This window comes from Artemia sp. Qi Xiang Cuo, chromosome 7 (genome assembly GCF_049724085.1).
Source record: "Artemia sp. Qi Xiang Cuo chromosome 7, ASM4972408v1, whole genome shotgun sequence".
NCBI lineage: Eukaryota > Metazoa > Arthropoda > Branchiopoda > Anostraca > Artemiidae > Artemia > Artemia sp. Qi Xiang Cuo.
Window position 1 is genome coordinate 12,820,492 of NC_142800.1, and position 17,714 is coordinate 12,838,205.

The window sequence follows — 17,714 nt, forward strand, 5'->3', positions numbered from 1 at the left end:
TCTAAGTTTCTGTGTGTGTGTGTGTAAGTTTTTGTGTGTCTATACTTTTGTGTGTGGATTTTAGTTTTTTTTGTGTGTGTGTGTAAGTTTGTGTGTGTGTGTGTGTGTGTGTGTTAGTGTTTTTTGTTTGTGTGTTTATAAGTTTGTGTGTGTGTGTGTGTGTATGTTTCTGTGTATGTTAGTTGTTGCGTGTGTTTGTAATTTTTCGTTTTTGGGTGTTTTTTTTTTGTGTGTGTGTGTGTGTAATTTTTGTTGCGAGTGTTTGTGTTTTTTTTTTTTTTTATTTTTTAATTTTTTGTGTGTGTGTGTGTATGTTTGTTTGTGTGTGTAATTGTTTTCGTGTGTGTGTGTGTTTTATTGTGTGTGTGTGGGTAATTTTTGTGTGTGTGTAAGTTTTTGTGCATGTAAGTTTTCGTGTGCATGTGTATTTTTTTGTGTGTGTGTGTGTGTGTGTATGTTTTGGAGTGTGTGTGTAAGTTTTCGTGTGTGTGTGTATTTTTTGGTGTTTGTGTTTAATTTTTTGTGTGTGTGTGTGTGTTAGTTTTTTTGTGTGTGTAAGTTTTTGTGTGCATGTATGGGGACCGGGGGAGGGCCTTTGGGACCCATGGAGGGCGTTTGGGGATCTGGGGCCCTTGAGGATTGAGTGGTCTTTTGGGAGCCCAGTGGACCTTTGGGGACCGGGGGAGGACCTTTGAGGGCCCGGGGGGACCCTTGGGGGCCGGTTGGCCCTTTGGGAGCCCGGGGGACCTTTGAGGACCAGGGGAGGGCCTTTGGGGGTCTGAGGCGGGTGTTTGGGGGATAATATTTCGAAATTTTTACTTTTTAGTTTACTTTTTGCGGCGCATCCTTGAGGCGCGTTCCTGTGACACATCCCCGCGGCGCTTCTCCCGCCCCGTGGTACATCCCCCTGCGGCGCATCCCCATCCGGCGCTTTCCTGGCCCGCAGCGCTTCTCAGTCCCGGGGGACCTTTGAGGACTGGGGGAGGGCATTTGGGGTCCGGGGGCCCTTTGGGGGTCCGGGGGCCCTTTGAGGACCAGGGGAGGGCCTTTGAGGGTCTGAGGAGTGTTTGGGGTCCGGGGGACCTTTGGGGGTCTGGAGGGCCCTTGAGAACCAGGGGAGGGCCTTTGAGGGTCTGAGGAGGGCGTTTGGGGGGCTGGGGCTCTTTGGGAGCTTGGGGGACCTTTGAGGACCGAGCGCTTCCTTCGGGGTTGGGGTGGTGGGGATCGGAACCCTTTGGGGTTGGGGTAGAGGACCTCACGACACTGTTCAAATGAAACTTGTGTATTATAACGACCACAGAGTTTCACCCTCAATTTCTCTTCTTAAATCTTCTTTTAAAATGTCTCTAACTGTTTAGTCGAAATAATTCCATAAAATGGATAAAACAGTTTCACCCAAATAATCCCTAAACGTAATTTCAGCGTGTTCCTTTTGTTTTTGGCATCTCTGCGCTAATGCATTTCAAATTAATAAGAAACCTGATTCCCGCGCTAAAACAATTCATCGCTAAGATGTTTCTTGGAGAGTTGTTTCCATGGCATTGTTTATTAATATCCTTTCGAGTTCGACCAAAAGAGTTGTTTCCGAGGCAAAGACATTAATGACTTGGATCTATTCCTGGAGAATCGTTTCTAGGCGAAAATTTTTGAAGTCTGACGGATGATGTCATTGGTTGATTGATCTGTCAAGAAAGGGGAATTAATTTGTTGTTTCTAAGGGGAATTATTGATTCACGATAGGTGAATTGAGGTCGACAGCACAGGTGTTCCAAATTCCTGGACGGCATAACATTCGCTGAGAGCGTGCCCAAAACACACCTGGAGAAAGAGGTCATTGACCCCATTAACCACGTGTTCTCCCTAGGGAGGCTATGCCCATATATGGTGTGGGCGTGGGAGTTATAGGGTCATTTCTACTAACATACTCCATGGAAAGATTCTCCCACGTCACCCCCTCCTCCCCCCACCAGAAAAATCCCTCCTGAAAACGTCTGTATACTTCCCAATAACCAATATTATATGTAAACAATGGGCAAACTTCATAACTTGCAGCCCTTCTCCCGGGAGCTGTGGGGGACGAAGTCATCCTCAAAGACATATTTATTAGATTTTCGACTATGCTGAACAAAATGGCAATCTCAAAATTTAATCAGGTGACTTTGGGGAAAAAATGAGCGTGGGAGGGGGCCTAGTTGCCCTCCATTTTTTGGTCACTTAAAAAGGGCACAAAAGCTTTTAATTTCCGTTCGAATGAGTCCTCTGCCGATATTTTAGGACCACTAGATCGATACGATCACCCCTCAAAAAAAAAAAAAAAAAAAAAAAAAAAAAAAATTAACAGGCATCCATGATCTTTCTTCTAATAGAAAATACAAAATTCCACATTTTTACAGATAGGAGCTTGAAACCTCTACAGTAGGGTTTTTTGATATGCTGAATCTGATGGTGTCATTTTCATTAAGATTCTATCATTCTCAGGGGGGTGTTTCCCCCTTTTTTCGAAAATAAGGCAATTTTTTTCAGGCTTGTAACTTTTGATGGGTAAGACTAAACTTGAAGAAGCTTACATATTTGATATCAGCATAAAAATTGAATTCTTTTGATGTATTTACTGGTATCAGAATTCCGTTTTTTAGAGTTTCGGTTACTATTGAGCCAGGTTGCTCCTTACTTACAGTTCGTTACCACGAACTGTTTGAAAATTACTATTGTTGTATAAACATGACGAGTGTTTTACACAGTGAAATAAAAGATTACTGAAAACACGTTTTTTCAAAATTATGTCATTAGGATGAATAGATTGGGAAAATAATGTTGTATTTTTTTTTTGATTTCAAGGGGCTCTGAAATCCAAATTCTGGCTTCTACAGAATTTTCAATAATATATAAATACCAAATTGGCCACTCACAATGCTAACATACAACCAAAACAAGTATTAAACACGGAATGAAAAGGCAAAAAGAAAGACAAAATGACTATGAGGACAAAATTGGCCACTCATAATGGCCCCATAAAACCAAAACAAGCATAATACACGGAATGAAAAAGGTAAAAGGGAAGAAAAGAAAAGGAAACAAAGAAAGACAAAACAGATTATTAAGACCAAATTGGCGATTCATGATGCTAATATAGGCTACAACCAAAACAAGTATAACACATGGAATGAAACGGGAAAAAGGCAAAACAAAAAAAAAGGAAAAGATAAAAAAAGAAAAGAAAGGCAAAAAAATCATTAAGACCAAATTGGCCACCCATCATACTAATATACAACCAAAACAAGTATTACACATGGGATGAAAAAGGAAAAAGGTAAAAAATATAAAAGGAAAAGGAAAAAAAGTAAAGAAAGGCAAATAACTATTAAGACGAAATTGGCCACTTATGATGGCAATATAAGATCAAATATTTTGTTCCCCTTTTCACGGGTCTGTTTAACAGCATGAAGTAATTGTAGTTTGACTCGTGTAATTTTTATGTACCTTGTGAACAGGTCAGTTTTAGTGCTACTTAGTGCTATGTCAAGTGTGTCAATACGTATGTCCATGTGGAGTTTAACCAATAGAGGATAAGTAGCATCTCGAAATTTTACCTTACACAAAGGTTCTTTAAGATTTAGCAAAATTTGTTGCACATAAGTTAGGCTTTGAACATTAGTAACTTTATAGTCCTCAAACATGATGAGGACAGAATTGGACCTACTTTAAATATGAATCTAGATTTGCAGCATCAACTCTGAACTCCCAAAAAGTCCTAAATCTTTTACATCCAAAAACTAACATTACTTATTTCTGTCGGAGTCAGATGTGTCTTAAACTTTTACTTATGTACGCAATTGCAAAAAAAAAGAAAAAATCTTACCTATCATCAGCACTAAAAAAGTAAAAATAAGATGCACTTTTTCTCTGAGTAGTAAATTCATTAAAATTCTGGATAAGGGACTTATTGCGGCTTGAAAAGTAGCTGAATTAGGTTAACAAAACTTTTACAAATTTTTCTAAGGCCTAAACTATGGACAAGAAGATCTTTTAGAATATTTAAATCCACCCCATTCACCCCCAACTGGTATTGACGTTCGATGAATTTAAATGAACTTTGAGTTAAATAAAGAAATTTCAGAATCAGATCCACATCGCATACAAGGCCCAAGAAAAGTCTTTTGAGCATCATAGCCTTGCTATAACTTGATTAATGGGTACGTGTTAATTAAACGAAACGCATTCAAGAATTACGCTTAGGTTAGATCTGAAAAAACCGGTTTTATAGCCATAGAGACAAGTGACAGAATAGATCGGAAATATATAATTTGGGCTTCATATTTGCATATTAGGGGGGGGGGGTAAAGAATAGCGGGTCTGCATGCAAAATGTGTTAGTTAACAATTATTCTGCACATTATGAAGTAAGAATTATTTTTTAAATTCACGTTGTCAGAATACTTTACCCCCAGCCCCCTAATGTGCAAATATATAGCCCAAATAATATATTTCCCATCTATTCTGTCGCTTGTCTTTGTGGCTGTGAAACCGGTTTTCTCAGATCTAACCTAAGCGTAATTCTTGAGTGTGTTTTGTTACCAAGTAATGTTTTAAAAAATTAGAAAATTGTTTCTTAAATTTACCAAAAAAAATGCTAATGCAGTTTAAAATTCTATTTAAATAATTAGAATTACTTTTTAAACCTAGAGTAAAAGAAGAGCAGACTCAAACCAAAATTAAGGAAAAATGCCATGTTTCCCAAAGTTAAGATGGAACAATCGTCTATGCAATTTTCTAAGTCTTAATAGGGAAAGAATATATAATAGAAGTTTCAAAAGACTTATCCAGCCAGAATTTAAGCTCTGAATTAATTTCTCAAAGTTCTTATTCTTCCAATACAACTATTTTTCAAGATATCAAAAGCCTCTAATCTCCAATATATTATCTTTAGATTTACAATAGGCTTTTTATGAATATATATATATATATATATATATATATATATATATATATATATATATATATATATATATATATATATATTATATATATATATATATATATATATATATATATATATATATATATATATATATATATATATATATATATATATATATATATATATATATATATATATATATATATATATATATATATATATATATATATATATATATATATATATATCTGGCCTCCCCCAGGCCATTCAGCATGTCCCCAGGTGGCGATAGGGGAACGCTCTACAGATATGTAGGGTACCTCCATAGGAGGCATGGACCAAGGGGGGACCTTGTCCCTGGGGGTCTATAATAGAATCTGGGGCACCCTTGCCCGGGGTCTTAAATACAGGCGGAGGAGGAAGAAGGCCCCTCAAATGTACACTCAAAAGGGCCCACTTGTTTATCCACAAGTTCCATGAGTTGCAAACCTTCTCCCAGCAATGGGTTAAATTGCATGGTGATGCAGAACACCATCGCGGGAGGATCCTCTAAAGGAGGACAACTGCGGCAGGGCGTAAGATCCAGATCTATGGACAACGGCCTCTGTAAAGGGCTGCCTCGACCTTTTCTGCGTACCAGCAAGACTGAGGACCTTGAGGTCAACTCTATTCCCACTTAAAGGGTGGCGCCCCTCGAGCAAATTAAAGCCTAGTAAACGACACAAAAGTCGCACGGGATTCTGACTAATGGACAATTCTTCTGGGAATGGTATGTTTAGATGGGCGTCTTTGGGCTGAAAAACCTCTTCCTAGCTGATTTATCTATTACGGGTTGCCTCCCCGTAGTAGCATAATATTTGTAGGCATGAATATATAATGAGTCGGAGGTAATAGGCTTGAGATTGTCTGTGCAGGATTTCGACTCTTGTTGATAGAAGAGCATCGCCAAGCGCTGAAAACCATGTTGTGACCAAAATGGGCCCAGGATTGCACAAAGCCTCCATTCATGGAGGTCCCAGGGACTTCTTGCTGTCCGGTTCTAAGCCGGCTTAAGCACTTCGGTGTAGACTTGAGAAGATATGTGATCCCCGTCCTGCACTGGTATCCGGGATCATTGCTTTTCCTGAGGCGAAACAAATTTCAATGATTTAAAGAACATGAAAATTGGAACTTGGAATGTTACGACATTAAAAAATGACTATCGTATTGACATTTTGACTGACGAATTCAGACGATTCGAACTAGATCTATTAGGAGTTTCAGAAACTCATATCCCAGGGGTAGGAAGCATGAAATTAGGTGATATAGAATTTGTTTACTCAGGCAGGAAGGATGGGTTACATAGACAGGGAGTAGGGCTCATGATGAATAAGGAAGCTGCTAAGTCTTGTTTAGGCTGGGAAGGTATTAATAATAGAACACTAATTCCTCATTTTATGACTAGAAAGTTCAAGGTATCAGTTATAGTAGTATACGCCCCTGTAGAACCGACTGATGGAGATACTAGTTACTCAGATGAATTCTACTTACAGTTACAGGAGCAAATAGACAAGGTCCCAGGTAGAAATATGATGTTATTGCTGGGAGATTTTAACGCCCAGGTTGGTAGAAATAAGGATAAATGGTATCCCAGCCTAGGTACATTTGGTGTAGGAAAAGAAAACAGTAATGGATACAGACTTTTGCAATTTTGTAAGTATAACAATCTAGTTATAAAAAATACGGAGTTTGGTCATAAAATGGCTCATAAGCTAACATGGTATTCACGTGATGGTAAGACAGAAAACCTTATTGATTATGTTATAGTAAATCGAAGACTAGCAGGATCAATACAAGATACTAGGGTATATAGGAGTGCTGTTATTGATGTTAAAAGTAAAGATCACCATTTAGTAGTGTCAAGGGTTAATTTAAAGTTGAAATATCGGAAAGGGTAACTACCTCCCGGGAAGTTATGATGTTAGTAGACTCCAGGATGAGAATTTGAGAGAAACTTTCCAGGAACAGTTGAATACTAAACTTGAGAGTTTAAAATTTGATAATGTGGAAGATGGTTGGAATAATTTTAGAAAAATAATTTGTGAAGTTGCTGAAGGTGTATTAGGGAAGAAAGCTAGGACTGCAGCTAAGAACATTAGTGAAAAAGCTTTAAGTTTAATAGAAAGGAGAAAGGACTTGTACAAGAATTATCTGAGTGATAGATCACATGAAAGCAAAAGAAATGTAAAGAAAGTGGAGAAAGCATTGAAATATGAACTAAGGAGGTGTGAAGTGGAGGCCATGGATAAAATTGCCGAGGATTTAGAAGATGCAGCTAGACGGCATAATAGTAAAATATTGTACTGGCACGTTAACAAATTGAGAGGTAGTAGTCAATCCGGACTTGTCCCAGTTAAAGATAGGAATGGGGTGGCAATTAGCGATAAGACAAAAGCTAAAGCAAGATGGGCCGAACATTTTGAGAATTTGCTTAACCGAGATAGAGTTGCAGGAAAAAATATAGAGGAAAATGAAAAAGTTTGTGATACCTTGGATGTGAAGGAAGATTTGTTTTGTGAGGAGGAATTAGAAACAGTACTAAAAGGATTAAAGAATAATAAGGCTCCAGGTGCTGATAGGGTAGTAAATGAGTTTCTTAAATATGGTGGCTCTGAGGTTAGAAATAAGTTATTGGAGATTATGAATATGATTTTTGAAAAAGGGGAAGTACCTAATGATTTTAGGAAAACCTTAATTAAGCCACTTTATAAGAAAGGTGATAAAAGTGAGTGTGGTAATTATCGAGGCATTAGTCTGATCTCTGTAGGTAGCAAATTGCTTAGTAATATGATACTTTTTAGACTGAGAGATGCCGTAGACAAAGTTTTAAGAGAAGAGCAGTGCGGTTTTAGAAAAGGTAGAGGATGTGTTGACCAAATTTTCACTCTTAGGTTAATAATTGAGAAGTGCCTAAGTTTTCAAACACCTTTGGTCCTCAGTTTTATAGATTATGAGCAAGCGTTCGATTCTGTTGATAGAGGAGCTTTAGTAAAGGTTTTATCCTTGTATGGTATACCAGACAAATACATTAAAGTGATTAGTGCTATGTACGAGAATAACACTGCTGCGGTTAAGGTAGGAAATGAGGTTAGCAGCTGGTTTTGTATTAAATCAGGAGTTAAGCAGGATTGTGTTCTATCCCCCTTTATATGGATTATTTTGATGGACTTTGTTTTAAGGAGCACAGGAAAGGCAATGGGAGACCACGGAATCAAATGGGGAGGAAAAAGTCTCCTGGACTTGGATTATGCTGATGATTTAAGCATCCTAGATGAAAGTGTGAGCAAAATGAATGAAGTTTTAGAGGTTTTGCGAGTTCAGGGTGCTAGTATTGGTTTGAAAATTAATGTTAGGAAGACCAAGTCACTAAGGCTAGGAATAAGTGAAGATGAAAACGTGACGTTGGGTAATGAAAAGATTGATCAGGTGGGCAGTTTCACTTACCTTGGTAGTATTATTAGTAAAGATGGTGGGAGCAGTGAAGATGTTAAAAATAGAATAGCCAAGGCTCAGGGTGTTTTTTCGCAGTTAAAAAAAGTATGGTAGAATAGGAAGATAAGTCTTCAAACCAAGATTATAATCTTAGAAGCTACAGTTATGACAGTGGTCAAATATGGCTCTGAAGCATGGACGCTCCGAAAAGCGGATGAAGATTTGCTAGATGTTTTCCAGAGAAATTGCTTAAGGATTGTTCTGGGTACCCGGCTGACTGACCGTATTTCAAACAATAGGCTATACGAAAAATGTGGTTCAATACCGCTTTCTAGGTCTATAATGAAAGAAAGGTTGAGGTGGTTAGGGCATGTTGTTCGGATGAAGGATGACAGACTGCCGAAGATTGTTCTTTTCGGCCAACCATCTAGGGCTAAACGGAAAGCAGGTCGTCCCCGTCTGGGTTGGGAGGACGTCATAAAGAAAGATTTAAAGGAAATGGGAACTTCGTGGGCGGGTGTAAAAAGGGAGGCTTTGAATAGATTAAGGTGGAGGAGGAGCTTGCGCAGCTATTTTGGCCTCAAGCGGCTTGATGCTGCGATGAGTTGTTAGTAGCAGTAGTAGTATATATATATATATATATATATATATATATATATATATATATATATATATATATATATATATATATATATATATATATATATATATATATATATATATATATATATATATATATATATATATATATATATATATATATATATATATATATATATATATCTATATGCATTGTATTGCATGTTTCCTGAGGAGATTGAAAAAATATTGGAAAAAAAGGCTTTACCTTAAGTCTTGGAGAAACATTGAGACAGACTTCAACAATTTCAAATCCAATATTCTCACCTTCTCTATCACAGTCTGTCCAAATCACTAGCCACTGAGCTCTTCTGGCCTCTTGTTCTAACGTTTGTTTAATATCCTTAAACTTATCTTGGCACTGTTTAGTTACTGGTGCTTCAAATAAAGTGACAGGATTTACACTCTCCCAATATTTAAAGCTGCTTTGGAATTCATATCCAAGTAGGTGACCAGAAACAGACGTCATGGCCATTGAACATCTTTGGTTCATTAACTCGAAGTTAAATTCATAGATTTTGTTAAACTTCGATCTTCCTTCTTTCTAAAATCAGAATTAAAATTAATTAAATTAAAAATTAAAATATTAATAGCCTATATATATATATATATATATATATATATATATATATATATATATATTATATAATAATTTATAACATATATTAATAAAATTAAAAATACTTCTTTCTAAAATCAGAATTAGAATTAATTAAATTTAAAATTAAAAATTAAGAGTAAAAATTAGACTAAATTAAAAACAAAAATAATCAGAATAAAAAAAATATAATCAGCTGTGGTTGGGACATCCTCCCCCTTGCCCCCTGGAATTACCTCTGTTGTGGTATATGAATGATTGTGAACTGCCAGCACATAGTGGGAAAGCAGCAAAGGATAGTTCACAAAAGATTAGAACTAATACCCTGTTTTCGTATTTGACCCCCCCCCCACCCTTTTGTTAAAACCCTTAGATAACCCCAAAATTAGGCGTTTTGACTAACAAACCCCTAAGTTTTGAACTAGATTTGTTAGCACTTAGCAGTTTCAGAAACTCGTCTCCCAGGGTTATGAACATGAAATCATTTATTTTTTCTGGTAGGAAGGATATGTTATATAGGAAGAGAGTAGGATTCGTGACAAAAAAGGAAGCTTCTAAGTCTTGATAAATCTTGTTATTAATAATAGAATTCTAATTGCCCATTTTATGACCGAAAAGTGCAAGGTATGAGTCATAGTGGTATAAGCCCCTGTCAACCAAGTGACAGAGATAATAATAACTGTAACAAATTTTACATACAATCACAAGAACAAATAGAAAGGATTCCAAGTAGAAGTATGGTATTTTTATTAGGAAATTTTAATTCCCAGGTTGGTAGAAATAGGGATTCCTAACTTAGCTAAATTTGGTGTAGGAAAAGACAATATCAACAGTACAGTGTTGTTAACAGAAGATAAGTTAACATGGTATTCTTACATTTTGATTAGTTTCATTGAGTGAGCTTATCTGGATTTTTATTTCTCATTTTGTTGCTGGCTATGTTTACTATGTTAGCCTATAATTGTGACAGCTGAGTCACAATACAAACTATAGTAGCGTAATTTTTGGACTTTGCTGTGTTACCCTCACCTTAGCAGTCTGGGTAGCCTTAGTCTACTTGACTATTAATCATAGAATAAGCACACCTGCTGGTAGTTCTGAATTTTAGATCCAGTGTATTGCCCCCTCCACAAAGTAACAAACGTCAGAAACCAACTACTCCTGAAAAAAAGATAAATGTGCTGTTGCTGGGTGTTTGTTAGACAACAGTTCTTTCGCTATACAGTGTGATGAATGTGACGAATGGTTATGGGCACAAGGCCTCTCAATGTCCTCCATTGAATATGGAAGACCTTTGTAAAAAATGGAATCTTTGTAAAAATCACAGTTTATATAATTATCCAGTATGATCTTTCCCTATCTCACCCATTATAAAAACCGGACCGAGGTGTGAGTGCTCCAGAGGACGTTTTTGCAGATATAAACATAAGCGGCATTAGATCTTTTCACGGGTAGACAAAGAATAATCCCCTACGGAACAAGTACTGACAAAACCACTTGACCGGCTCAACCAATAAGTGGACAATAAGTGCAAAAATAAGTGGGAGGAGCTTTTTGTTCGCACCGAGAATGAAGAGCCAGAAATCATCTGCGGTAAACTTACTGGTATATTATATAAACTGTTGTAAAAATTAACAACCAACTTGGTAGCACCTGGGTATGCCCCATGTGCAAATCTAGAGGTTGAGCCAAGCAAGATCTTCCCCAGCTACTGAAGTCAGCTCTGAATGAGCAGTGTAATGAACTGAAAGATATGTATGCTGCATTTGAAAATGAAATGCATACCTCTCTTGAAGGTATTAATTCTAAAGTGCAAATCTTAGAAAACATCATCTCATCTAAAGCGTCTGTTGCCAATGCTGAGGAGAAAATTTTTCAGCAATTTTTAACAACATACAGCCTTTTAAAAATCTGGACACAAGTAGTAGTGTTTAATTCAGTTTCATACCTCCTCTAGTTGACCTGAAATGGAAAACTTGATACCATTCACAAATAAATCTGTTAACTTTCTTTGATAGCTTGGATATACTTACGCTATTTTGATTTGGTTTTTAAGAGCAGAAGCAGCCCCGAAAGTTTGAACATAATACCCTCGGTCGTTCTTGGGATACTGCTGAGATGCCTTACTGGGAATTGACATTAACACAGTGCATTTTGATTTTAATCTTAAGGCAACATTTAGTTTTTAAACATAAAGGCAAATGGTAGGGTGGGCGTGGGAGGGGGATTAGTTTCCCTCCAATCATTTTCGACTATTAAAAAGGGCATCAGCCCTTTCTATTTTCAATCGAATGAGCCCTTTTAGAAGTTCCTACGACAACTTCTTCGATACAAAGTGCCCTGGTTTAAACAACAACAACAAAAAAATAATACATTATACCCACATCGATATCTAATATAAAAATGTCAAGCCTTCCCATCACTTTCGACTATTAAAAAGGACTCTAGGCCCTTCAATTCCCAATCGAATGAGCCCTTTTTGAGTTTCTACGACAACGCTTTCTATAAGCACCTTATATACCCCCAGGGTATAAATTACAACCCATACCCTAAGGGCTGTGAAGGTGGTTGTCATCCTCTAAGACCTAATTTCCAGAACTTTCAACTACGTTAAACAAAATGGCTATCTAAAAATTTTGATTGGATGTGTCTGGGAAAATGGGGGGCGTGAGAGGGGCGTTAGTCGCTCTCCAATTAATTTCAACTATTAAAACAGTCACTAGCTCTTTCAATTTCCAATGAAATGAGCCCTTTTGAAGTTTCTACGACAACGCTTTCAATAAAAACCTGCAACGTCGAACAACATAGCTACCTGAAAAGTTTGATTAGATGTGTTTGGGGGAATGGTGGGCGTGAGAGGTGGGTTAGTTGCCCTCCAATCACTTTCGAACATTAAAAAGGGCACTAGCCCTCTCAATTTCAAATTGAATGAGCCCCTTTTCAAGTTTCTACGACAACGCTATCTATAAAAACCTTATATGCCCCCAGAGTATAACTTACAACCTTTGCCCTGGGAGCTCTGGGGGGGTTTGTCATCCTTAAATACATAATTCCCAGAACTTTCAACTACGTTGAACAGAATGGCTATCTCTAAACTTTGATTGAATGTGTTTGGGGGAACGGTGGGCGTGAGAGGGGAGTTAATTACTCTCCACTCACTTTCGACTTAAAATGGGCAATTTCAATTTCAAATCAAATGAGCCCTTTTTGAAATTTCTACAACAACTTTCTATATAAAACTTATATACCCCTAGGGCATAGTTTACAACCCTTGCACTGAGGGCTCTGATGGGGTTATCATCCTAAAAGACCTTATCTCCAGAACTTTTTTTGACTACGTTGAAAAAAATGGATATATCAAAATTTGGTTGGATGTGTTTGGGGAAATCGTGGGCGTGAGAGGGGGGTTAGTTGTCCTTCAATCACTTTCGACTATTAAAAGGGCACTAGCCCTTTCAATTTCCAATTGAATGAGCCCTTTTTGATGTTTTTACAACATCTCTTTCAATAAAAACCTTATATGCCCGCGGGGCATAACTAGCGACCCTTGCCCTAGGGGCCGTGGGGGTGGAGGGGTTGTCATCCTTAAAGACCTAATTTCCAAAACTTTCAACTACGTTGAATAAAATGACTATCTAAAAATTTTGATTGGATGTGTTTGGGGAAAAGGTGGGCGTGAGACAGGGGTTAGTTGCCCTCAAATAATTTTCGAGAATATTAAAAAGGACACTAGCCCTTTGAATTTCTAATCGAATGAGCCCTTTTTCAAGTTTCTACGACAAAGATTTCAATAAAACTTATATGCCCCCAGGGTATAACTTCTAACCCTTGCCCTGAAGACTACGGGGGGAGTGTTCTAATCAAGGGTATAATTTCCTGAAATTTAGACTGCGTGGAATAAAAGGGCTATCTCAAAATTTTGATTGGATGTGTTTGGGAAAATTGGATAGTAGTCTTCCAATCACTTTCGACTATTAAAAAGATCCGTAGCTCTTTCAATTTCAAATTGAATGAGCCATTTTTGAAGTTTCTACGATAACACGTTCTATAAGAACCATATATGCCCACAGGGCATAATTTACAACCCTTGCCCTGAGGGCTGTGGGGGGGGGGGGGGTTCATCCTCAAAGACGTAATTTCAAGAACTTTCAATTACGTTGAACAAAATGGCTATCTTAAAATTGTGATAGGATATCTTTGGGGAAAAAGTGGGCGTGAGAGGGCGGTTAGTTGCTCTCCAATCACTTTCGCTATTAAAAAGGGCACTAGCCCTTTGAATTTTCAATCGAATGAGCCTTTTTTTGAAATATCTACGACAAAGCTTTCTATAAAAACCTTATATGCCCCCAGGGCATAACTTACAAGCCTTGCCCTGAGGGCTGTGGGGGAGTGTCCTCCTCAAAAACATATTTTCTATTTAGTTCACCCTCAAATCACTTTCGACAATTAAAAAGGGCATTAGACATTTGAATGTCCAATCGAATGAGCCGTTTTTCAAGTTTCTACGACAAAGATTTCAATAAAAACGTATATGACCCTAGGGCTAACTTATAACCCTTGCCCTCACGACAGTGGTAGGCGTGTCCTGCTCAAAGGTATAATTTTCTGAACTTTAAACTGCGTGGAACAAAAAGGCTATCTCAATATTTTGATTGGATGTGTTTGGGGAAATGGAGGGCGTGGAAGGGGTGTTAGTTGCCTTCCAATCACTTTCGACTATTAAAAAGGACCCTAGCCATTTCGATTTCCAATCGAATAACCCCCTTTTTAAGTTTTTATAACAAAGCTTTCTATAAAAACCTTATATGCTCCCAAGGCATAGCTTACAACCCTTACCCTAAGGGCTGTGGGGGGAGCGTCATCCTCTTAGATATAATTTCCGAACCTTTCAACTACTCTGTACAAAATGGCTACCTCAAAATTTTGATTGGATATGTTTGGATAAATGGTGGGCGTGGAAGGGGTGTTAGTTGCCTTCCAATCACTTTCAACTATTAAAAAGGCCACTAGCCATTTCGATTTCCAATCAGATAAGCCCTTTTTGAAGTTTCTACAACAACACTTTCTTTGAAAACCTTATTTGCCCCTAGGGCATAACTTATAACCCTTGTTCCGAGGGCTCTTGGGGGGTTGTCATCCTCAAAGACCTAATTTCCATATCTTTCATCTAAGTTGAACAAAATGGCAATCAAAAAATTTTGAGTGAATGTATTTGTGGAAAAGGTGGGCGTGAGAGGGGGATTAATTGCCCTCCAATCACTTTTGGATATTAAAAAGGGCACTAGCCCTTTTTTCCAATCGAACGAGCCTTTTTTGAAGTTTCCGCGACAACGCTTTCTATAAAAACCTTATTTGCCCCCAGGACACAACTTACAACCATTGCCCTGAGGGCTGTGGGAGAGTGTCCTCCTCAAAAACATAATTTCTGTCTGGAAATCAACTACGCTGAACAAAATTTTGATTGGATGAAATTTTGATTGAAAGGGCACTAGCCCTTTCAATCGCAAGAGCCCTTTTCGATGTTTCTACGACAACTCCTCCGATACGAAGTGCCCGGGTATGAAAAAAAATACATTGTGCCAACATCGTTCTTTACTTAGGCACCACGATTGCGCTGCTTATGAAAAAGGGCAATTTCAATTTAATCAAATGAGCCCAGAACAAAATTTGCGCTTTACTGAAAAAAACATAAATGTTTTTACTTTTATAACTTTAATAAATCAAATAATATTAACATTTTGATTACTAAATATCAGCATATGTATATTAAACTGACAATGCACATTCATTTGTATTTTCTTTAGTGAAGTGCAAATTTTGCTCTGGCCTTGGGAAGGCATAGGGGTTTTGAGCCCAACTTATGTTAATTTCTGCTCGTTTTGAGTTTTGACTTGGTTATTTATTGTAATTTCTGTTCGTTTTAGGTTTCATTTATTTATTGATGCTGATTTGTGGTACTTTCACGCTTGGTAGATTATTAGATTTTATTTTTGCTCATTTTTTGTTTAATGGAGTTCTTTACTTTTCTTTGAAAAACTTACTTTGTGGAAAAAGTTTTTTTTATTAATTTCTGTTCGTTTTATATTGACATGGTCTTTTTAAATCTTTTCTTTTTTTAAGACTTTATAGTTTGGCCTGCTATTTCTATGCTGGGGAAAAATTTTCAGCAATTTTTAATAACATACACCCTTTTAAAAATCTGGACACAATTCAATTCAATTCAATTCAAACTTTTTATTTCCTCCGAATACGAAGAGTAAAAAAAGAAATAAATAAAAATAATAACCGCTAATCAACAGGCCATAAAATTATCTTAAACTATATAACAACAAATACGCAAAGGCCTTCAATCAAAATTATCACACAAATTAACACTTCATTCAATAGATAATAAATTAACACTTCACAAATTAACACTTCATTCCAAAATTAAATCAAATAACATAAATTAAGCTTCATGCGCAGCTATATATAAATTATGAGAAAAAATATTTAATTTGGATAAAAAATTATCTTGAATTTTCTCCAAAATATCAACAGGGTTTTTTATTTTATATGCATTCTTTAAAAACGTTTTTGATTCAGATTTAGAAAAGCGGCAAAGGAACTTAGCAAAATTAAAAAATATGGTTTTTACATGCGCAATATTAATAATTCTAAAAAACGGGAGAAGCGATTAAAAAACTAAAATCTGAGGCAACGCGACTGTATTATATACCCGAGCCAGTGATTTCCAAGAAAGAAGATCTCGAAGACCAATTACAGCCCCGAAACTAGACACTAATCTAATTTTAACTGCTTTAGAAATAGAAGCCTGGCACAGAGCAAAGTTGGTCTATAAGGCACACCAAGATATAAAAAAGATTCCAAAGGTTATAAAATACTATCATAAATACAGAGAGAAATTTCTGAATTAACGAGATCATTAGGCTTAGGACCAAGAATTAAAAACTGACAGTTTTCAGGGCGAAAACGAAGTCCATGCTCACTAAAAACCTTTGCTAAAAAATCTACATTTTGTTGAAGTGACTGAAGCGATCGACTCAAAAGGAGTAAATCATCTGCGTAAGCAATCCACGACAGAACATAACCTTTACCATAAATAAAAGTCAACTTAATTTGATCAAACAGCCCCGAAACAGTAATATTGAAAATCGAAGGAGAAAGAATGCTTCCTCGCCTCAGCCCCCTACATAACTTAACATTATAATCACTAAACTGATTCTTCCACTTAATACGAATACAAGAGGAGCCATACCACTTTTTTAAAACCAAAACTACTGGTAGTGGGACATTATTTTTCAGAAGCGCAGTCATAGCCCAAGAATGGATAATTGAATCATACGCCGCCGCAAAATCTAACGCAAGTGTATAAACTCTATCCCATTGCTTACAAAAGGATATTATTCTTGAAAGGAGGGTATCAGCAACATCCATGCTTAGACCCTTACGGAACCCAGTTTGATTCAGGCCTTGGTTACAAGACTCCAAATACTTTAATAAAACTAACTCAAAAACTTTGCTAATCTGGCACGAAACAGTAATTGGCCTGTAATCAGAACATCGATTCGTAGTCCCTCTTTTTTTTGAAAGGGGTGAAATAGTAGCACGATAAAAGCTAGTGTGAGGAAATCCAGAATAAAGAATAGTAGTGAAAAGAGTAACGAGGAGAAGGACTGCTGTGGGGGATGCCCATTTTATATGGTTTGAATGTATACGATCATGATCAAAAGAATTCTTACATTTTAGAGCATTAATTGTTGCCGTTGCATCTTCAACAGACACAGATATTTTACTATGTGGGCGGGGCTTTGAAATTTCTTCCGATAATAAAGAGTCAAGCCGTGATTCAACTGCCGCATCACCGGGTGAAAAAACTTGATTATAATGAGTTATCCAATCTTCTAGTTTCAGAGAACTATTAGAATCTGGTGAACAATTATTATTACAACGTCTAGAATTGACAAAACTCCAAAGCTCATTCTTATCACTAGTAATCCTTGAACCAATTTCATCTTTAATGATTTCATTATGCAAACGCAACTCAGCCCGAACAACGCGTTTAGTTAATTTCATACCATCATAAAAT

The 17,714-nt window shown here is 37.0% G+C and overlaps 1 protein-coding gene across 1 annotated transcript in view; it reads right to left on the reverse strand.

The window, feature by feature from the left end:
* Top3alpha (topoisomerase 3-alpha) overlaps positions 1 to 17,714 on the reverse strand; it is a 99,311-nt gene that overhangs the window by 70,354 nt on the left and 11,243 nt on the right. The window contains exon 2 of the mRNA XM_089092036.1: positions 9,236 to 9,571. Within this exon, the coding sequence (XP_088948162.1) occupies positions 9,236 to 9,571 (336 nt within the window). The remainder of the gene's footprint in view (positions 1 to 9,235; positions 9,572 to 17,714) is intronic.